The sequence below is a fragment of the Onychostruthus taczanowskii genome, unplaced genomic scaffold (assembly GCF_017590055.1).
Source record: "Onychostruthus taczanowskii isolate IOZ18803 unplaced genomic scaffold, ASM1759005v1 scaffold87, whole genome shotgun sequence".
Taxonomy (NCBI): domain Eukaryota; kingdom Metazoa; phylum Chordata; class Aves; order Passeriformes; family Passeridae; genus Onychostruthus; species Onychostruthus taczanowskii.
This window is the reverse complement of record NW_024506662.1, coordinates 1,873,232-1,895,533: the sequence shown is the minus strand read 5'-3', so window position 1 is coordinate 1,895,533 and position 22,302 is coordinate 1,873,232. Positions and strand designations below refer to the sequence as shown.

General features: G+C 41.1%; 1 protein-coding gene across 1 annotated transcript; it reads left to right on the top strand.

Annotated features, from left to right (window-relative positions):
* The first annotated feature begins 3,040 nt into the window (after nucleotides 1-3,040).
* Nucleotides 3,041-18,931, top strand: LBR (lamin B receptor). The gene is made up of 14 exons (XM_041425116.1): nucleotides 3,041-3,095; nucleotides 7,539-7,719; nucleotides 9,208-9,402; nucleotides 10,709-10,792; nucleotides 11,216-11,393; nucleotides 11,959-12,152; nucleotides 12,918-12,972; nucleotides 14,190-14,384; nucleotides 15,222-15,325; nucleotides 15,741-15,866; nucleotides 15,964-16,132; nucleotides 17,368-17,448; nucleotides 17,555-17,677; nucleotides 18,652-18,931. Exons 2-14 carry the CDS (start codon nucleotides 7,555-7,557, stop codon nucleotides 18,810-18,812), a joined length of 1,830 nt encoding a protein of 609 aa, XP_041281050.1. The 5' UTR covers nucleotides 3,041-3,095; nucleotides 7,539-7,554; the 3' UTR covers nucleotides 18,813-18,931.
* The last annotated feature ends 3,371 nt before the right edge of the window (nucleotides 18,932-22,302 follow it).

Here is a 22,302-nt window from a genome sequence, read left to right as displayed (position 1 = left end):
AGCAAATTGCATACAGTAATGGAAATCCCTGAGCACACTCAACTCAAACACCTTTAAGAAGTGGATCATCAGCTTTTCAACATCTGAGAGGCAGAGAGGAGATGGGTTTTGCCCACATGCAGAATTCAGTCTGCCTTTCCTTCCAGTTATGTTTTGTGATGTGACACAGTGCAAGTGTTCTTCATCACTGGCTTGGCTGCAGCAGGTAAGTGCTTGGCTTCATGTCAAGAACACAGCTGCCAGCCAGGAATTTTCCTCCACTCTTGCAAAAAGTAGAAAATACATTTTCAACAGACAGGTTGGGATGCTTTGATCAAATATGACAGAAGGAGAAAGAGAAAGCATACATATATATGTGTGTGTATAAATGTGTATATATATATGTATATATGTACACAAATTTGTATATATGGCATATACACATAGAATGTACACACACACAAATATGTATATATATATATATGAATACATGGATTGTTTAACAGACTATAAAACCCACCACACTCCTGAGTCTTATGGGTGTTTTCTTAGCAAAGGCCTAATCAGGAGAGGAAACAGAAGCTTATTACCCCACCCACCCCAGCAGCCTCTGCTAAAGCCATTTATCAGAATGTTTCTCAACCTCCTCGTGTTGGCAGCTTTAGGTTTTTGCAACTTTTTTTGGGTTATGGGTGATTATGGTGCTGCTGGACTAAGGGACATTGAAGATCTCTTCCACCTTTGATGATTCTGGGATTCTCATTAAAATGAAAGCCTAGGGAATTATTTTCTTAGTTTTTCAGTGTGGGATTGGGATGCTTCGTTAGATCTTGGCAAATTTCAGACCTAACTTGCAGCAGATCATTTTGGTGCTGGTGATGCTGATTGGATTTCACATTTGTCCCGTTCTGTGGTTGTCCCATAAATATTTCTGAAATAATCTCTCAAATGTATCTCAATTATCACTGGCAGAATTGAAATAAACAGTTCTTAGTGGCCCAAGAGCTTTCTAATTCAAGTTGAGCAAACAATCCCAAACACAAACCATTTCTCTGAAGGCAAGTTTATTCTTTAAACAACACTTCAACTGAAACCTTCATTATTTAAACATATTAATTGTAAGCCTCTGCTGCCAGCAAAATGGAGCAGGCTCATTCCAAGCAGTACCTGCTGTAATTTAGACTGAACTGCTGAAAACAGTTCTTAACATTACAGTTGTAAACTTTGCAACAGTAAATAAAGCAGAAATCTTAGCTGGAACCAAAATGTTCATTATCTGAAGCCAAAAATCAAGCTTCACTTGCACTCTTTTGTGTAGTACATTATCAAATGTCTCTCAGATAAAGCTGATTGCCTTAACACAATTAAAAAACCAAATTTATTCTGACTGCATTTATTAAAATCTATGCTTACATATGGCTCTGGTTTGACTGAGTAACTTTTAACCTCCTTTAGACATCTTTTACTATATCACGTAGTGAAAAATACAATGAATGCTTGACAAACTAAACTGGACCTCTGTGGTACAAAAGTAAGGGACATACAAACGCAATTTAAAAAGAAATGCTTGTGAAAATTAAAAAATCAAGGATAAGCAGAATAAATAGTAAAACATATCCATTTTTAATAATTCACTCAGGACATCCCATTTCCTGCAATCACTTAGAGGAAAAAAGCTTGCCATACTCTTAATTCAAAAATTATAGCTAGAAACTTAAACCCCAATAGAAATAAACAAACAAACAAACAAACCAGCAACAGCAAAAACAACGCCCCAAATATAACAATTATGTCTCAGACAACTTAAGCTCATGACCACCATGGGGCCTGTTTAGGTCAGTTCATTTTGGCTGTGGTTTTTTGGTCTGGGTTTTTTTCCCATTTTTTTTATTTCATGATGTTGCCGCGTTGTTTCAGGGTTCTTTTTTATCTGAGATTTTTGCTGTGTCTGCACAGCACTGGCAGTTTTCTGTACGGGACAATGGTGGTCTTGTCTTTAGGGAATTTCCCTTCATTTAGGAAGCTTTATTAGGACAGAGCATCACTTGTTAGCCAAATTTAGAAAATTTGGGAGGCCCATAAAAATTGTGCAGACACAAACACTCTGTATTTCACCCTCAACACTTCTTAACACCACTTTTAAGATCCCAACACTGGAAACAACTCGTTTGAGCATTAAACCTCAATGTTAAGGACGATTTGTTAACTTTTTCACAACACATTTTGTTTCTGCCTGCTCAAGTATTGCTTAGACTTCCTGATTTCAAAACCTGCCCAGGAACTCAAATGGCCTTTCTGGAAAAGTCACCCCAAAAGCACAGGGGGAACCACACTGCACGCTGCTGTTTTATTTTCCTTTTGGAGACAGTGGCTGTGCTTTTACTGCACTTTTATTACCGTATTTTTACCATATTTCGCCTTTGTCGAGCGCTTGATGTGCAGGGCTGGAGGGAGCACAGCCTGTTCTGTCATTGTAGGCGCACTTGTCTCACGGCTTCAAACGCCTCCTCTGCTTTTTTTGCCCGTTTATATTTTTCTTTTGGGTGTTTCGGTGAGTTTTCACCGCGTTTTTACCACATTTTGGCTTTGTTTAGCGCTGGAGGGAGCACAGCCTGTTGTTCGGTCAGTGTAGCAGCATTCGCTGCCTCGCCACCTCCGCTTTTAAGCCTTTTTTAATTTTTCTTTTTGAGCGAGAAGGGGTGTTGTTTTCTGCATTTTTACCACATTTTGGCATTGTTGAGTGCTGGAGGTGCGGGGCTGGAAGGAACACAGGCTGTTGTTCGGACAGCGTAAGAGTACTCGCGGTCTCGCCGCCCCCGGCGCCGCGAGTGCTCCGTAAACAAAACCCTCCGTTTTGTTGACACGGGCGGCGGGGCCTGGGTGGCGCGGGCGGTCTGAGCCTGCCCCCATCGTCACGACAGCGACCTTTCCGCCCGCTCTCCCTCCCCTGCCGCCATCACCCCCCGTGAGGGGCGGTGGGGGGGGGCCGAGCGCACCCCTCCCCCCCCTCCTCCCCTCACGCCGGGGCGGGGCGGCNNGGCGGCGCGCGCGGGGCCCCCGCTCCCGCCGCTCCGCGGAACCGCCTCCGGCCCGGCGCGGCCCGGCGCGGGCTCCAGGTAACGGGAACGGCGGCGCGCGCGGGCCCGGATACTCCCACCCCCTCCCCTCCCCCGCCCCAGCTTTGCCTTGGCGGCTTTCCCGGCGGGAAGCGCCCCGGCCGATCGCCGCGGCCGCGCTCAGGCCTCGCTCCGGGCGGGCTGACGGGCGGCGCGGGCCCCTCTCTCGGGGCACCGGAGGTGGCGGGGCCGAGCGTTCCCGCTTTGTTCGGCTCCGCCGCGCCGGGCTGCGAGCGGGAGTAGGCCGCCGAGGGGCGGTGCGGCCCCTCCCTTCCCCCGCGGCGGAGGCCCCGCGCCAGGCCCGGGCCCGGGCGGGCGGGGCCGAGGGGCCGGGCCTCCGCCGGCACGTGGGGCCCTTCCTGTCAACAGCGGCCGCCGCTCCCGGGCCCGCCCGGCGGGGTTCTGCTTCCTGCCGCGGCCCCTCCGCTCGCGGGGCTTCCGGCAGGAAGGCTCTTGGAAGGGGAGATCCGCGGTTGCCAGCCCGAGGGCTGATGGGTTGTTGTTTTTTGCCTCCGGGCGTGTTGGCGCTTGTTTTTAGCGGTGGAGTTGAGTTGGTTTGCACAGGGATAGGTGCCTCCGCTGTTCTGAATGTGGAGGGAGTAATGGTGCTGCTGAAAAGGTCCCGCACAGCTCTCTTTGGTGAATTCAGTAGTAACTTTCCGTGGGTTGTTAGCCTTGACCGTCAGCGTTTTCTTTATTTTCCTGCATTTCTTTTTGCGTTCAGCTGGCTCCCTCCTCTGACATCAGAACAGTGGTGAGATGTCAGAGTTAGTAAATGGAATCACTGAATGCGTGTGAGCTTTTCTGTCCCAAGAGGGAAAACTTGTTTAGTGTTTATTTGTTCTTAAAACTTTGTGCCCAATTCTGCTGATGGTGTGTGATCTCCCTGTGGCTACAAGGTGACAGTCAACACTTTCTCCACGCTGGAATATCTTCCCACATATCTAGTGAGAGAGTCATTTAGAAGACCAGAAATGCATGCGTGGGGCAATATGTTTCTCAGCCAAGTTTCTTTTTAATTATTTCATTCTTGTTTGAGTCAGCAGAAACTTTTGTTCTTTACCCACTTTCAAGCTCCAGGGAAATTTGCATTAATTGGCTTGGCTTGGTATAGGATGCAAAGTCCTTTTGAGCCTTTCTCTTAGACTCTAGATTCCTAAAGGAAAATCTCAGTGGTTGAGCAAACACAAATTTCATCTCCTGAGTAAGATGAAATTTTACTCAGGAGTAAACTTGCAGTCAGGTGTCTGTACAGTGCAGGTTCATTGTATGAGATAATTTTCATTGGATTTATGTTTTGAAGCCCTGGGAATTCAAAAGTTTGTGCAGAGATACTGGGAATATTAGGCTGATGCCAGCTGATACCATGAAAATTATCAGGGGTGTGTAGAGCCTGAAAGAGCAGTAAATTAAAAATGTAATCTCTAAACGGAATTTTTTGGAAAAGACTTCCTGTCTTTTCTTTCTTGATGCCAGTAATTGTGTTTGTTTGTCTGAACAGATGAAGGCTGCCCTTAAAAAGGTGCAGCTCTTTGAAGTGGGATGTGAGGAATGAGGAATAGGGTAAGAAGCTACATTTACTTATTTTAATGCTTAATGATTGAGCTTATTATTAAGCTGTAACATTTAAGAAAAAGAATTGAAAAATACGTTTTCCCATTAATAAGATTGTTCATTACTTTTGAGTCAGAAGATATTTCCACTTGCTTCTTTATTATTTTGGAATCTGATATTGGCAGTATCTACCTCAGGCTGAATTACATGACATGGATTTAGCTACAGGTCTTTCAACCACATTTTTCAATGTTTTAAAACTAACTTTAGCTCCCTTTGTGAGCAAGCTTGGAGGAAGGGAAGGTCTTTCTGCCTTTCACAATAATTAAATCATCAAGTTACTTTTTTTTTGGACTTTGTGTTTGCATACAGAAGTGCTGGGTTTTGGCAGAGAATTGCATTTTATTATCCTTATGAATTCAAATTCAGAAATTGTATCTGAATTCTGAAGTGGTTGCTGTAAATTGGAAAAACCAGTGTACATGCCCTCAGTAACAACTTCATGAAGACATGTTACCCTTTTTGAAAAGGATTTACCCTCCCAAGATCTGTTTCTTACAGCCCTGTGTGGGGATCAGCCAGCTTTGTGCTGCTCAGGCTCCGGGTTTGCAGCGGATGCCTGCGGTGCTGCAGGGCAGGAGGAGAAACAGTTGGGCCGGGGTGCAGGAAATGCAGCAAGCAGAGGGGAAATGAGCTCACGGGTGACAGCTGGGACAGCTCCGAGTCTCTCGGGAGCTCCGGTGTTCAGGCTGCTTGTGGAGGAGCAGGAAGAAGCTGTGGCTGCAAGAGCCTGGGAAAGAGCAGCAGCAGACCTGGATCTCCTAAAGAACTGCCTGTGCGAGGGAAAAATGGACAGGGAGACAGAAATAGGGATTGGGATCAAATTTAGGCACAGGCGGCAAAGAGGAACCAGAGCTGGTTTGGTGAGCAAGGGCAGAAAATCCATAAGGACTCCAAGATGGGGGCTAAGGAGGGAATGGAGAATTTGAAATGAAAATATGGAAGTCATAAGAAACAGGGATGTGAATTTGAAGGGGTTAACCTGACTGGGATAAAAGAAAATGGAAAGAGTGAGAATTCAGAAAGAATAAGACAGAAGCAAGAAACTGGGGCAACAAACACTAATTAGAAGGCAGAAGAGCTGGAACAGCACAGACTAGAACTCATCATTTTTGTGACTGGCAAGTGTCAGTGAAACCAAATTATCAAACTTTAGGGGTTTTTTTCTCCTTCAGATATTATACAGCAGAGGAGATGGCCAGATGTTTCTGGTCTGAAGCAGTTTGGAGTATTAGTAATAAAATCCACATGAGGGAATTCTGCTGATTTTTTTTTTTTTGGTATTTGACTTGGAGAGCTACACAGGTGTAAAATTTAACAGCAGCAGCAATGTCAGAAAATGCCAGAATGAATGTTGATTGTAAAACCTCACTGAGCCCCATCCCCCAGCAAGTGATGATGGTCTGTGATTGAATATTAACAGTACTTTTTTCCCCAAGAATCTTAACTTTTCACTGCAGGTTAGTTAATTTGTAATAATTAACTAGTTAAAGACTTGTGTTTACCTTAGTTTGTGTGGTTTCGCTTTCTTATCAAATTGATGAAGCAAACAAGTTGAAATGAAATGCTTTGACACCAGCGTTTTGTGGTTGTGTCTTCTCCGTGTCCCTGCCGTCCCCTCTGAGTTCATGTCTTGGTTGTACACACGGTGCTGGTACAAATGTTAGTGTGTCTTTTACCTTAGTTATTTAGTGTATCTTTTACCTTAGTTATTTAGTGTATCTTTTACCTTAGTTATTTAGTGTGTCTTTTACCTTAGTTATTTAGTGTATCTTTTACCTTAGTTATTTAGCGTGTCTTTTACCTTAGTTATTTAGTGTATCTTTTACCTTAGTTATTTAGTGTATCTTTTACCTTAGTTATTTAGTGTGTCTTTTACCTTAGTTATTTAGTGTATCTTTTACCTTTGTTATTTAGTGTATCTTTTACCTTATCTTAGACTTTTAAGGTAGTCTCACTTGATACATTGAGGTTAAAAGTATATTCTGCTTGGGATATCTGTTTTCAGGAGGCAGTGACATGACACAAGCGCTATACAATCAGTTCTACAGGACTTTACACTTAGAAACAATTTCCTCTAAGTTGTAGTTGTGGTTTTTCCCAGCACCTGGTGGGGTGAACCGAGGGTAGTAGTCACTTACAGCACATTTTGTTAATAGCAAATAAAAACCTGATTATGCAGATGGGGGATAGAATTTCATTTTTCAGGTTGCTGTGCTTTGTTTTCCCATGGAGCCCTGGAAAAGGCATTATGGCCTTTTGTTAAAGAGGTGGAAAAGAAAAATATTCAACCCAGACAGGAGCTTAAATTCGGAAGTTTCCTAACTTTTGAGTGTTTGGCATAATAAATTGAAGAAAGACTGTAATGTGCTGTAAGTGTTTGAGAGATTGGAGATGTTTAATGTTTAGAAATCATCACTTCTGTAATTTCTGTAGAACCACAGGAAACAAGGGTTAGAGGACACTTCAATACCACGTAATTTGCATTTCTCCGTAGATAAGATGAGCTTCATTATGTAATTTTGGTCAAAGATGTGCTTTGCCTGATGATGGAGATTATATATTGTAGCTCAGTACTAGTCTAATACATCTGAATGTTTTTTCAGAATGTGCACCTTCAATCTTCTCTCTATTTTAAGACTATTTCTTCTGGCTGCTGTTGATTTACAAAAGAGATCACTGCTGCTTCTCACCACACAGCCTTTTCCCTTTCTAAAGTGGAGACTTGTTGAAAGTGTCCCCTTTTCAGTTATATGATACAGAAGGAGAGGAGGGGGAAATGAAGCCTGGTGTTTAGCTGCCATGTGGACTGAGTGATTTATTTTCTAGGGATTCAGTTTGGAAAATGCCAAGCCGGAAGTTTGCTGATGGCGAGGTGGTGATGGGCCGCTGGCCGGGAAGCGTCCTGTACTACGAGGTACAAGTGACCAGCTACGATGATGTTGCTCATCTTTATACTGTCAAGTACAAAGATGGAACTGAACTTGCACTGAAGGAAAGTGATATAAGGGTGAGTGCACATGGATTTAATTGTCAGTACTTCAGCTTAGGGCTGGGTAGTTCTTTTGCAAGTTTTTGTTAACTGTGTCTTCAAGGAACTGGTGCTAGATAAAAGTTTATTCCTATGTGACACCTCAAGTAGAAGTTCATAATGATCCCATCTTTAAAGAATCATGGTTGTTTTATTTATGTCAAAAAAGTATAATATTTTTGAGGAAAACCAAGTCTGATCCTTCAGGAACTCTGTGGCATGATTTTTCAAAAAAAACTGATTTGGGTACCTTACAAAGGTGGTAATCAACGGGTTGATACTAATTTGATGGTTTTCCATCTCTAAATAAGAAAATTTGTTAACAAATGGGAAGATGCAGTTAAATCTCACTGTAAATATAAACAGTGCATGCCCTTCAAGCACATACTTAAAACGTCTGCAAAGAGTTTTTGCTAGTTTAGGTCCTCAAAGGCTTCCTGAGGTATTTTGCTGTACTTGTGACAATTACAAACCCTTGAGAAAAGTTCACGTGATATCAGCACATTCCTTCCTCTTTGCATATCGTTACTATTTTATTTTTGTTACTCATAAAGTCCTTTAAAACTTCATAGAAGTTTCAGTTGAAAATGAATACTGCAGGAGGAAAAACCCTGTTTGAATGTTCACTGTAGTTCATTTCTATGGCCCGTTCTGGAACCTGCAAGTCTTTATGTGAACTGTAGTGTCACTTCTTGGTGGCGGTGTCCATGCCCAGTAACTGGCCTTCTCTTTTGGGACCAAAATGTTTCTGCCTTGACGTAGGCAACTGTTTTCACTGTTTCAAGTCTTTCTGACTTGTTACTTCTGCATGCAGGTTAGCAGACTCAAGCTGGGAAAGTTCCTTTCTTTGTCATGAAACATTTATGCATTATAAAAGTTGCATTGTGGAAATTTTACATGGGGAAATCAGCATTGTAGACTTCACAGAGAAATCAAACAGTGCTTTTGGAGTAAAATTTTTTGTGAAATTAGTTACCAGATGTAATGAGATGATGAGGCTGATTTGGGTTTTTTTAGTGTTGATTTGCTCTGTGTTGCTTCACACGGATGATGAAGTTTGCCGTGTCAAATGCATTAGTGGAGCTGAGTAGTGGAAGTGAGAGCAGCCACTGAGGGCTTGAGAGACAGCTCTCAATTGCCATCCCTATGCACAGGATTGAGAGGGTGGTGTGCTTAACAGCTTGGTGCTCACTTTGCTAGCTTACATCCACAGCCTCATTGCTGTAGCTTCAACAGGAATTGCCAGCAGCAGTTGGACTTGGAACAGGCTTCTTTGGGAATTGCCAGCAAAATGAGTATTCTGCAGTTGCTCTTTCGCAACAGCCTTTGTAGAGCATCAGCAGAGGAAATACGAGACAGATCTCCAGACCTGCATGCCAGAGTCCTCATCACAAAACCCCCCCGTGTTTCTAAAATTGTTCTTTGGGACATAGCTAAGCTATTGCTTTCTTTCCATCTTTCTTTTAGTCGCAGTCATCATTCAAGCACAGGAAGAGCCAGTCTTCTTCAAGTTCTCCCTCCAGAAGAAGCAGCAGCAGATCTCGCTCTCGCTCTCGGTCTCCGGGCCGGCCAGCCAAGGGCAGGCGTCGTTCTGCTTCCCAAAGCAGGGAACACAAGGAGGACAAGAAGAAAGCCATTCAGGAGACCAGCTTAGCTCTGCCGGTATTAGTTTTGTTTGTGGGGTTTTTGTGTGTGGGTTTGCTGGATTTTTATTTAAAGAAACTTTTGCTATTGGTGAAAGATTGGTTTTATGCAGACTGGGCTTATAATTGTTAAAGCCAGCTGCAGTTCATGTTCTCTAGACAGCATAATTACCTGCAAAAGTATATCTCAAAGCTGCCTTTTTTTAATTTGGAAATTGGGTTTCTAGCTTGCAATGTTTGAGGAAATTCTTGAGAGGTAAACCGAGGTTATAAAGTTCCACTTGAATTCGGTGATACTGAGAACTTCTCAGAATCCAAACAAACACAGATTTTTAAATATTTAGTATTGAAGTAATTGTTAGCCATGTGCTTCCACTTGTGAAATGAGGCAAAGGAAGTTAGCTTACTTTTAGATGTGTTAATTGGTACATAGCAGGTAGGTATGAGGATTAGAAATAAAATGAGTTCTGTTACCATATACACTTTGTTACAGCACTAGTGGAAAACACGCAGTGTGGGATATTTAAATATGGCCATGCTGATGGATAATATTGCAAAACTGGTTTCATTATAAAAACTAACCTGTAAGGATTTCTAACTTTACCAATATCTGGTGTCTAGCTGAAATTTATTAGTTTTGTTCTTAGCATTTTTGTGAAGATTGAGTGCTAAAAATGCTTCTGGTGATCTTTAAGTGAAGAGGAGTAGAGGTGGTGTTTCTCTGTGAAGAGACAAACAGCGTTTTTTTTGCCTCTTGTACCCTTTAGATGGCTTCTCACTTGTCTGAGAGACAGTCCCTGGAACTGGGAATGCATTCTGCTGACCTATTGAAAATGAACAGATTTTAGTTAGGTTTCAGCTAGATTAACCAGATTAATATAAACTAGCTGGATGGGTTTAGTAAATTGCTGCTCTTAGGCACTGAAACAGTTGTGGGGTTGGTTTTGCAGTGAGCTCCTTTGAGCTGTGTGATCCAGTGCCTGTGGATCACAATCAGGTTTTAAGCAAGCAGCTACAGTTTACTTTTAGTACTTTTAACCTTTTGGGATAAAAGGGTTAAAAAGTCTTTGGTGGTTTTGTCCTGGCTTCTATCTGAAGAGTAGGACTGATCTGTTGGCTCTTGTGAGACTGGAAAGACCAGGCAGTTGAAATAAAACATGAGTCATGTCTTCCCAGAGCTGTGTAAGCTACACTCACAAGAAGAATTCTTATGAGAGAATTTATTTCTTCAAAGATATTTTATGGAAAAGCAAACTTTCAGTTCTGCAGAACAGTGCCATATATAGGACACTGAAAGCTTAAACTGTGTTTCTTGTTTTGAGCAGAAACCGAGTGAGAATAACACCAAAAGGTACAATGGTGAACCTGAAAGTACAGAAAAAAATGCCACATCCTGCATCATCTTGGAGGTAGGAACACGGAATTTGCTCTTAGCTTTTTGTCACATTCCTAGCTTGGATCTCTCAGAAATTCCTAGAAAAGGGCAATACAATAATCAGGCAGAAATAGAAGGCAATATAAAACTTGGAGGTTAAGTAAGTTTGCTACAGAGAAAGTGATTTTTTTTTAAATTGTCCTGATTGTTATCTAGTGCCCAGCATGAAGGGAAAGTGGGAGGGTGGGAATGGATGACCTGTGCTGGAACTGCTGCTGATCTGTAATCACAGCCCAGCAGGTTACAGTGCCTGGTTTTAGCAGCCTCTTTATTTGAATGGGTAATTGTATATTGGTGTTTTACAGTGAGTAATGTCCTCTGGAATATAAAATATTGGACTAAAAGAAAGTAAAATCACTGGGAAACCTTCTAGTAAATTATTTTTATTCATTTACAGCAAAAGTTGAAACCAGAACTGGAAATCAAGCGTGTGCTTGAGCAGTACAGCTTGCGTTCGAGGAAAGATGACAAGAAAAAAGAAGAGATCTATTCAGAGAAAAAGACTTTTGTGGCTGTAAAACCAATTGAGAAAGTATCAACAAAAACAAAGGAGCTGGAGTTTGGGGGAAGAATTGGTACGTGTGCAAATTGTCTTAATAGTTGAAAATGAGTACTGTTTTGTGGGTTTTTACTTATTGACCATGCTGTCAGGTCAAGAACTGCTTTTTGGACCTTGGCTGCAGAATTCAGAGTAAAATTGTTGTGTTTCACTTCATTGGGTGGCAAAGAACCTTTAATGCACTTGGTTCATATGTGAAATACAGCAAAGATCTTGTGCCACCCCTTGCCACAGTGAGATTTAAATATTTCTAGATTAAATTGAAGAATAGCTAGCAAAGATTTTACATTTTTAAAACTTAGGTGCTTGAAACTTGACAATGAAGTATTTTTTAGACAATTTTTGGATTATTTTTGAAGGGATGCGATGAGTGTGAGCCCATGGTAGATGACCTTGTATGGAAGTGAGAAGTATGTCTCAGTGTCCTGTTACATGACTGTGGGATTGCTGCTGTCTTGTTCAGGAGAAAATAATGACAACCTCTTCTTTGTTATTTAATATTGAGCTTTTTTAGTGGGATTGAAACTATTTTTTAAATTTTCTGCACTTACCTTCTAACATGCCATGATGTCTGTTTACAGGGACCTTCATGCTGATGCTTCTCCTGCCTGCTACTGTGTTCTATTTGCTGTTGATGTGCAAAGAAGATGATCCAAGTCTTCTGAACTTCCCTCCTCTGCCAGCACTTGAGAGTCTTTGGGATGGGAGGGTGTTTGGTGTCTTTCTTCTCTGGTTTTTCCTTCAAGCTGCGTTTTACTTGCTGCCAATTGGAAAGGTAGGCTGTTGGGAGCACTTGGGTCTTTATGGGCAACTAAACTGTGTGTTAGGCTGGAAGGTGGGCTGTGTTCTAAATGCAGTGCATTTGAAAGCAGTTTGATGAGTTTTTTGTAATAAAGTGGAATACAGCTGCTGCAGATTTCTGTAAGCTTAAAACAGCACAGCTGGTTCAGAATTTTTGCATTTCAGAGCCTTCCAGTAGAGAAGGCAGAAGGCATTTTATAGGCATTCAGATCAAACTGTGGATAAACTTTGCTTAATAGAATTCTAGAAGAATTTTAGGTATCTGACTTCTAATTTCACAAACTATTTTGATACTCAGTTTCTTATGGATATCCAGGCTTTTGGAAAACAGTCTTCATTTACGGGAATCTATAAACCATTCTAGCCATATGTATGAGTATCAGGCAAAGGCTCTCCTTCCCTCTCTTGTGACTTGAGGGTTACTGGCAGATTCTGAAAGGACACTCTGAAGTAGATCAGTCATGTTTTATTGCTGAACATGTTCACAATGACTGGAGAAGTTCTGCTTTCTTGAAGCTGGTTAGGAAGAGGTTTATTTTAAATAATGTTTTTATTTGAAACTCTTTTTCATTTGCTGTCCAGAGTATGTTTTCCAGAACAATGCATGAGCTTCAGGTCTGAGCATGTCCAGCTGGTTGCTTTGACTGAGTGTCTTTCTGACAGAGTTGAGCTTGGTTTTTCTCTCTTGAAGGGCCCACAGAAAATACTTTGTTGAGCATTAATATTTTATTCTCCTTAGGTTGTAGAAGGCCTGCCTCTTTCCAGTGGAAGGAAACTGCAGTACCGGATAAATGGTAAGCATGGTGCAGTTGGTGATTCCAAAACTGACTCCATTGTGTGATTTGCAGTGCTCAGCACCATAAAATATAAATGTTGAAAGGTACAGTTTGACCAGAGAGCATATCTGTTGTCAATCTTGGATAAAATAGGATGAGCCTTTTCTTGGAAAAATGTGGTTAGTTATCATCAGGAACTAAGTGCCCCGAGAGCAAGACATTACACTGGACAGAGGTGGTAGTGGAATTCAAATACTACAGTTAAAAAGCTGACTTTTGTCATAGTCTGGTAAGATGCACCATTTTAAAGTTGGAGTAGGGCTGTAAGTGACAAACAAGGAGAATTGCATCCTGAAAAAGTGAGTCTCCTTGAGGCTGTCACATACCTGTCTTGGCTTTGGACTTTTGTCTGTAGTTGTGCTATAGTGCTGCAATTCTTTCTGCATTCTGATAAAGGGAGGAAGTGAGCTACATAATTTGGATTATTAAAAAAAACCCACATAGTCTTGGTGCTTTGAAGGCTAACTTTAAAAGCAAATTTAAAAGCCTTCTGGAGGAAAGGTAAGGACAAGAGGCACTGGGCACAAAGTGAAGTGCAGGAGTTTGCATCTGAACTAGACCAGATGAACTCTGGAGGTTCCTTCTAAGCTCACCCCTGTGACCTGTGAAGGGATCCACGAGAGTCCCCAGCTGAGGGCAGCAGAGAACTGCCTGCTCCTGTTTGGGCATCAGTCCATTCTGCATGGAATTAAACTCTCAGTGTATGCAAAAGTTTTTGTGTTCAAGTTTTGCCTTGATAAGTCATTTTAATACTTTAATTACTGCTATCTGTATCAAGGTATAGATGAAGATAATTCAAAGATGAGAACATGGTTGTCTCAGCTGTCCCACAGATAAGACTTTGTGACCTGCTCTCATTATCCTTTAGTAGTGTCAGTGTCCATTTTTCCACTAAAATCTGAAACTGGATCCTGTGGCATAAAAAATTGAGAAGTATTCAGAGTGTTCCTGCCTCTTGTCCTTTTGGTGAGCACAGTTTGAGGGCTTGGAGTCTCTCAGTTATATTGCTGTGCCCCAGAGGTTTGAACCATGGGATGTCCAAGATGTTACTGCAATATGGACAAATATTGGAAGAAGTAAAAGTGCAGAAAGGTTGGATTAGGTAGGTCCTACTAAAACAATAAATTGCTTTGTTTTTTATTTTGACTAATATGTCTTTCTTCTACATCCTTTAGGGTTTTATGCTTTTATTTTGACTGCTGCAGCTATTGGAGTTTTATTGTACTTTCAGTTTGAGCTTCACTATGTGTACGATCACCTCATGCAGTTTGCAGCGTCAGCTGCAGCTTTTTCTTTGGCACTGAGCATTTATCTGTACGCTCGGTCCCTGAAAGCACCCGAGGAAGAGCTGGCACCAGGTGGAAATTCTGGTGAGTTAGAACATTCTGGGTGATCTCTTTCCAGTTGTTTGCTATAGTTTCATTTGTACAAATTCAAGGCTAGATTTGGGGCTGGTTATTACAGTACTGTGACTTCAATTTTGCTCTGTGAAGTGTTGGTTGGGGTTTTTTTCCACAAATTCAGTCCCAGATATGAAGTCAGGGCATTTTTGTCCACCTTTTTTGATGAATGGGTAATTCTCACAGTGAAAGGGAATTTTTTCCCAGACAAAAGCAATTAAATAGGAGAAAATGTAAAATAAATTAATGCCATATGATCATGTTCATAGAAACTGTGATGGGAGCTTCAGGATAAGGCTGAAAATAAAGAAAGAACAAATGTCAGGGAGAACTTCTAAAGTGGTTAGTCCTCCTAATTAATAAAAAATTAGAGCATCTTAAAATACAAACTGTTTAGATTTTGTTTGGTGTTTTGCACCTACTCTTCAAATTTTTTTTTGCCAATCTGAAGGAAGTGAAAGGGAATTTTTTCCCAGACAAAAGCAATTAAATAGGAGAAAATGTAAAATAAATTAATGCCATATGATCATGTTCATAGAAACTGTGATGGGAGCTTCAGGATAAGGCTGAAAATAAAGAAGGAACAAATGTCAGGGAGAACTTCTAAAGTGGTTAGTCCTCCTAATTTGTTTAGATTTTGTTTTGTGTTTTGCACCTACTCTTCACATTTTTTTTTGCCAATCTGAAGGCTTTTAAAAATTTGTAATGAGGGAACATTAGTGGAAAGTGGGATTTTATTTCTGGGGAGGAGTGTAGTGGCAGATAACAGCAAGAGTGTTGCTAACAGAGGCTGTGTCTTATCTGCAGGGTATTTTATTTATGACTTTTTTACTGGACATGAGTTAAACCCTCGTATTGGCAGCTTTGACCTCAAATACTTCTGTGAGTTGCGTCCAGGATTAATTGGCTGGGTGAGTCAGTAATCTGAGTTATTTTATTTGCTTAAATTTTACACTGAGGGATTTTTGTACACCCCTCCACACACATGTAATTGATATTAAGGGTATTTATGTATTTATAATTACTTATAAATGAGTACTGAAAAACAGTTCCATGTTGCTAGTTTTTTAATGACTATTTTTATTCACTTGAAGGCAATTTCTACCTTCTTTGTTTTGTAGCAAATTAAAATCCTTTTTAAGGTATTTGTATGTTGAAGTTACAGAGCTTCCAAAGTGTGGTTAGTGGCAAACTGACTTCTTCTTTATTGTTTTTTCTGCTCTAAACCTTGGTCAAAAATACTTGTGTTAAAATGTCCTATAGTGTAATAGAAAAGACTACTTTCTTTTACAAATAAACTTTTAAATAAAATGTTTTCTACCTTAGGTTGTTATAAACTTGGCAATGCTCTTGGCTGAGATGAAGATCCACAATCTCAGTGTGCCATCCCTGTCCATGATTCTTGTGAACAGCTTCCAGCTTCTCTATGTGGTGGATGCTCTTTGGAATGAGGTAAATGCCAATCCCCTTCAGCTGGTGCCATTTCTAATTACAATGTTAAGAGAAGGAGGCTTTGGAAATGCTAAAATTCCTTCTTCCTTGTCTCCAGGAAGCTGTTTTGACTACAATGGACATTACCCATGATGGATTTGGATTCATGCTGGCGTTTGGAGATCTGGTGTGGGTTCCATTTGTCTACAGCCTGCAGGCCTTCTACTTAGTGGGTCATCCCACCACAATTACTTGGCCTGTTGCTGCTGCAATTACTGTTCTGAACTGTAAGTTGCAGTAAATGTTGTTGCTGTTGGTTACAACATAGTTCTGATTCTGTTTCTTCAGAGATGGGAGGGGAAGCTTTAGCTCAGATGCAGCACTCATTGGCTACTGTGAAATACAAAGAATATAATAAATCCTCATTTTAGCAAAAGGATAGGTGAGACTCTGAACACCTAATTGTTCTGTGGAGAAGCAGCTCTAGGTGGGTGCTGTCTGGAGTTGAAGAAGTGATTTAACATATTTTGAGGTTCTGTGGAGAAGCAGCTCTAGGTGGGTGCTGTCTGGAGTTGAAGTGATTTAACATATTTTGAATTTAATAGATGCTTTTTAAAGTCAATCTGAGCGACTCATTAAAAAAAAAAAAGTCAGTACCTTGTTGGCTCCACTCTGCTGAACCTAGGGAAAAAGTAATTGTTTGCATCTCCTTACCTGATGGCCATAGTTACAAACACATGTCAGTAGAAAACATCTTTTTTCATCAAAGCTGAGTGCTTTGAGAAAAGATCTCACATCTTTAGGCAACCTTAAATTTGCACCAACACGTGCTTGTTGCCCCTGTTATCTGACTAGGAAAGCCATAAAAAACCACTCCTATTTTGTAGACATGACAAAGATTGGGAAAAATGAGAAGATGTACAGCTTGATATGTGGAACCTGAAAAACAGAAAATCACTTTTTCATCTTCACCTAATGTTTCCTCATGGGTTTCTATTTAAAAAAAAAAAAATCTTTATTCAAAGTATGTTGTGATCATCTTTTTTCAATGCAGCTTTGGAAAAAGCAAGTTTAAGCTGCTGTGTGAAAATTATGGGGGGTATGAATTTCAAACCCAGATAATTCCTTGCCTGGTTCTTTTGTTGTCATGATCTTGTAAAAGAGTTGTCAGTTTATGGAGTAGGTGCTGTAACAAAGTGCTAGGCTGCAAAATAGAGCTGTAATCATAGAATGTGAATTTCAAGCTCAGTGTAACATTAAAAAACTCAGCTATAGATGTGAGAATAAAGGTTCTTCAGAATCTCTTCAAAGTTAGTCAGTAACAAGAAGGATCTCATGGAATGCAGGTTTCCAGTGGCATTTCTACCTTGTTAGAGCTCTGAGAACCAGAAAATACCATTTGAATCTCTGGGGAAAAGATTTTGATGGAATGAGTGTGGCAAAGGGCATATGAGTGCTTTTGTTGAAGCTGAAAAAAACTGGAAAATACTGAAAATGCAAAATCCATCATGTTTATTTTCAGGTATTGGGTATTACATCTTCCGCAGTGCAAATTCTCAGAAAAACAATTTCCGACGGAATCCAGCAGATCCCAAATTGGCCAGTGAGTGCATTTTTTATTCCATTGGCTGTGATTTTATTCAATGGCTCTTTGTAGTATATGAATACATATTTCAGTCACTGCAATGACCACAATACTCTGTTCACAGATCTGAAATTCATACCCACTGCAACTGGAAAAGGGCTTCTTGTCACGGGTTGGTGGGGTTTTGTTCGTCACCCTAATTACCTCGGTGACATCATCATGGCTCTGGCATGGTCCCTACCCTGTGGTGAGTTTCTGACTGAAGTGGATTTTTAGCAGAAATGTTTTTGTTTTGCATCTGTCTGGGCTTGAAATGCCAAGTGGTAATTATCTGAGATAGCAAACCCTATTGAACAGCAGATTTCTGTGTCATAAGTCTGATGCAACACACTTTTACTTCCATTTTACCCTTTCTAACTTGCTGCAGATTTGACACATACTAAAGATTTTCCTCATCTTTCTGACACTTTATCATTCAATAACCATGGGACTTACTTGCTAATTAGCTGTTTAAATTTTTTAGGCTAGTGAGTGTATTTTCAGCTGAAGTTCCCCAAAAGTGGATGTTTGCTTGGAGACAAGGGCCACCACATACAAGGATAACTTGAAGTGAAAGTTATTTAAAAGGAAGGTCATCAAACACAGTGAAATTATCTTTCAAGGTGTTTGTTCATAATACGCAGAGGTGGACTCTACCCTCAGGTGGGGTCTCAGGAGAGCAGAGCAGCGGGTTAGAATCAGAACTGCCACGCTCCTCCTGATGCAGCCCAGAGTACAGTTGGCTTTTTGGGCTGCAGTCTCACATTTCTGGGTCCTTTGCAGTTCTTGTAATCCACAGGTCAAGTGGTGTGCTCTGAGCAAAGCTGGACTCGTGTCTGCAGGCAAAGCAGAGAAAACCTTGTGTGGGGCAGAGATTTGACTGGAAATCTGGTTTTGATAGCTAAAGAACTTAAAATGACAATAACACCTGAATGTGTGCCAGCTTTGCAGGCATTGAGAGTGAAATTGGTAGATTTTGTGACTCTGAGTTTAAGAATCACTTTCTGTGGGTTTGTGGGTCGTTTTCCATCTGCATGTGTTGCACAGTCCTGTTGAATATTCGATGCTTTGGTATAAAATGCTTCAGCCTTCAACAAGTGTGTGTCACCAGCTTCGAACATGTTAACAGCTACCACCTCTAGATCTTTGTCCTGGATCTCAGTTCACTTTGTCCCTTTGCAGGTTTTAATCACATTTTACCCTATTTCTACGTGATCTATTTCATCTGCCTGCTTGTCCATCGAGAGGCTCGTGATGAGCACCACTGTAAGCAGAAGTACGGCTTGGCCTGGGAGCGGTACTGCCAGCGCGTCCCGTACCGCATATTCCCCTACATCTACTAGAGCACTCCGGGGGCTGGGCCACGTTCCTGCTACACTTGGATTCCTTGCAGAGAAACATACCTCTTACCTTTGCACTTGGGCATTTGGTATTTAGGCTTTTAAAGAAAACAAAACAAACAAAACCCGGCCAAACGTGGGAGTGCGTCAGAGGTGTTGCTTACGAGTAGACTTCGAGATGTGAGTTATGTGAACTGACTGTCTGTGACTTCAATTTTTAAAAAAATTGTGAATTTTCAAAAGTCTTCGAGCCCTAATTTTTCAAGCTAAATTTAATCTAGAATTCTGAGTTTACATTTTTTTTATTGCATTTAATTAAGCACTGTGATGTAAAGTATATTATTTTCTTAATACAATAAATGCTGAAATTCCATCCAGTTCATTTTTTGGTGTTACTCGTACCATCTAACTTTAGATGTCCAATTTAGTTGCCTGAATTGGAGGAGCAGCAGGGCCTTTTTGGTCAGTGGAGCTGGAAGCAGAGGATGTGACCCATGTGGGGGGCCTGCAGCCCCACGACCAGAGCTGGCACAGCTCGGCTACATGGTTGTTCCTCCCCTGGCTTTTCACTGATGGCATTTTTTTTGGTCAGAGAGGCTCAGCTGGCCCCTCCTGCCCTGCACCTGCAGGAGGATAAAGAGATGGAATTGGGAGAAGGGACACAGCTGTTCCCTTCTCCCACCCCAGGTTGTTGAGGCATTTCCAGGAATGCCCAGGGGCAGCTCTGAGCCGCTGCCTGGCAGCGCCCCTGGCCCTGGAGGTGGAAGCCACGCTTGTGGCTCCCACTCCTGGAGGGAGATGAAACACTTCAAACACCTCTGTGGCTGTGGAAGGGAGTAGTGAACCCTCAGACTGCCTCTGGCATTGAGCACGGGGTAAAAAGTGTGCAGTGTCTGCCTGTTGGGCACAAAAGGATAAAATGACCACAGCTGGCTCCTTCTGATCTTTGTAAATTACGTCTTAATGTACCATAGTGTTTACCAAGTGTGTATAATAAAAGCCTCCACGTTTTTGCTGTACAGTGTTTGGGTTTGAAAAATGCAACAGCTTTTTTAGAAACAGGAGAAATCAGTAACTAAACCAATTTCCAGTAATTTTTAAAAAGTTAATTGAATAAAGGGTTTTGTAAATTAATGTAGTTAATTCTTGAAACAATTGAAGTGTTCATTTAAATATTTGTATTGACAGATATGCTATGAAAATATAGGAAATGCTCCTCAATCCAAAGTTGTTTTTTTGGTTTCTTTTTGTTTTTAATTTGGCATTGCTACCTCATATGTAGGTGTTGCCTTTTGTACTGTTGCAGATAGAGAAATAGCTATTTTTTTGCTATTGCTATTTAAAACAACATTTTTTTACATGAGCCTGTGGTTAAACTCAACCACTTTCTAATATATTTTTGTATATATTTGACTTTTTAACTAATGTATGTGTTCTGGTCACTAGCTGTGTTCTTTGTCTAACTGGCTGTAAATGATATGCCCTTGTGGTATTTACTTCATAAGTAGAATAATTTTACTGAAATACTCTTGCTTAATTAATTAGCTTTTATTCTGTTGTCACAAGTAAGAGCTTTTCACACGCTTTGTACATGAAGTTTATAGCACAAATTGCCCTAAAAAGCTTACTAGAATATGAAATAAAGTGCAGATACTTCTGCACTTGCTTGCAGGAGTGTTCCTAATGAATTGGAATGTTATTTATCAATTGTTTCAGTTATTTTAAAATGTTGATGTAATTGAAATCTAGCATGTGATTTTTTAAAAAAAATAAAATAAAATAACCTATTTTGTACACGGGCATTTTTTAAAGATAATTGTACAATTGAAGTGTATATAATGTAGCTTGATTGTTGGTGTTGTAAGGAAATTGTTTTAAGACAAGTACTTTGATTGCTGGCAGAAAATAGCAGTGCCTCTAACAAGACTCGAGAGAATTCACTCCTGTGAAGCAGCAGATGAAACTGGGATGTTGCTGTTTTCAATCCTTGCTGAGGGGATTTGTGGGAAATGGAGAAATCATTAAACGGCCCTGGTGTGCAGCTGGTGTTTCAAGGCTGCTGAGGGAAGGCACTGGGACTCTCAGCCTGTGAAGCAGGAGCTGCTCCTGCTGCTGTTCCCAGGTTGATCTGCTGCCGCCCAAGGTTGTTCAAATGTCATTCAGAGCCCTTGTCTTTCAGAATCTGATCCTGACCAATGACAGCTTCATTTGCATATTGAATTTTATGTGAATTTGATTTTGGAGTAACTGTTTTTAATACAAACGAGCCCAGAGCTAAAATAAAGGTTTTGCTTAAAACAAGTAGAGCATTTCTTTTTTTTTTTTCCAATTCATGGGGATACCTGATAAAAATGACATTGCTTTTCCTTATTTAGGGCAGGTGTGAGTTTGCTGAAGTTCCTGGTGTAGCTGTGTTTGTGGGATGAGTGTTACAAGCTCAGGTGTGGTGCTTCTCTTAGTCTGCCTGGGCATTTTTTCTTCTTCCCTACTGCTGCTCCAAACATAAACTTAATTTCAGCTGTAAAAATACAGAATTATCACTGAATCTGCCTATAGGATATTGCATTTCCCCCCACAGCCTCTATTAGGAGTCAAAACCAAACCCAATTAGGCTGGATCTGCATGAAGTGTTACTGTGGAGGAAATAAATGTAAGTTTGGCCTACAAGGCTGTAGTGGAAATATGATACAGGAAGAGGAATGATAGTTTTGCTTACAGAAGGATGTTTGCCCTTAGGTAATAAAAATGTTTGCTTAAATTACATTTACCAGAGCTCATGAAATCCTTACCAGAAGAACAGGTTTTGCATCCTGGGGAGTGAGAGCTGTTTGGGGGAGTGGGTGGAAAACCTTTCCTGTGTGTGGATGGAGAACATATTGCACTGTCTGTACAGAACTGCTTTCTGCTGGGCAAGTTCCCTTAAATTAGAAGGAAATGCTTTGATTGAGCTTTCACTCTTTTAATATTTAAAAAAGAAATCTTAACCAGGGAACTTTTTAGCAAGTATTTTTCCAAACGTCTTACCTTTTTGTATGTACTAATGTCTGCAATAGCAGCGTTGCTGAATGTCACCAGAAACACTTTGTGTCCCACTGTGGGAGCGGGGAAGCATTTTGAAGGAAGAACTGGAAGCTGGCCAAACTGGACTGGTGCTTTTTAATTTTATTTTTTATTTTTAATGAGAGGAGCGGGGAAGCATTTTGAAGGAAGAACTGGAAGTTGGCCAAACTGGACTGGTGCTTTTTTTGTTGGGTTTTTTTTTTAAATGAGTGTGTGTGTGTGTGGTTGTCATATTCCCATCATGTCAACATCCCATCCCTCTTCCTCCTCAGAACACGACCCGGTGCTGCAGCCGGATGTTCCCAGTAATTTTCCTTGTGTACCTCGAGCTATTTTGTTCCTCTGAGCAGGGATAGGGAACGCCAGGGCCCGGGATTGCAGCAAATCCTTTTGGTGCCTCCCCCGGTGCTGCATGTCGGGCTGCAGACGCTGG

What these genes read in the sequence shown, in the direction of transcription:
- LBR (XM_041425116.1), top strand. Translation starts at nt 7,555, where the DNA reads ATGCCAAGCCGGAAGTTTGCTGATGGCGAGGTGGTGATGGGCCGCTGG. An exon ending in GTCCAGGATTAATTGGCTGG is followed by an intron (nt 15,326 to 15,740) that starts GTGAGTCAGTAA and finishes TTTCTACCTTAG; the next exon opens with GTTGTTATAAACTTGGCAAT. An exon ending in AGCAGATCCCAAATTGGCCA is followed by an intron (nt 17,449 to 17,554) that starts GTGAGTGCATTT and finishes CTCTGTTCACAG; the next exon opens with ATCTGAAATTCATACCCACT.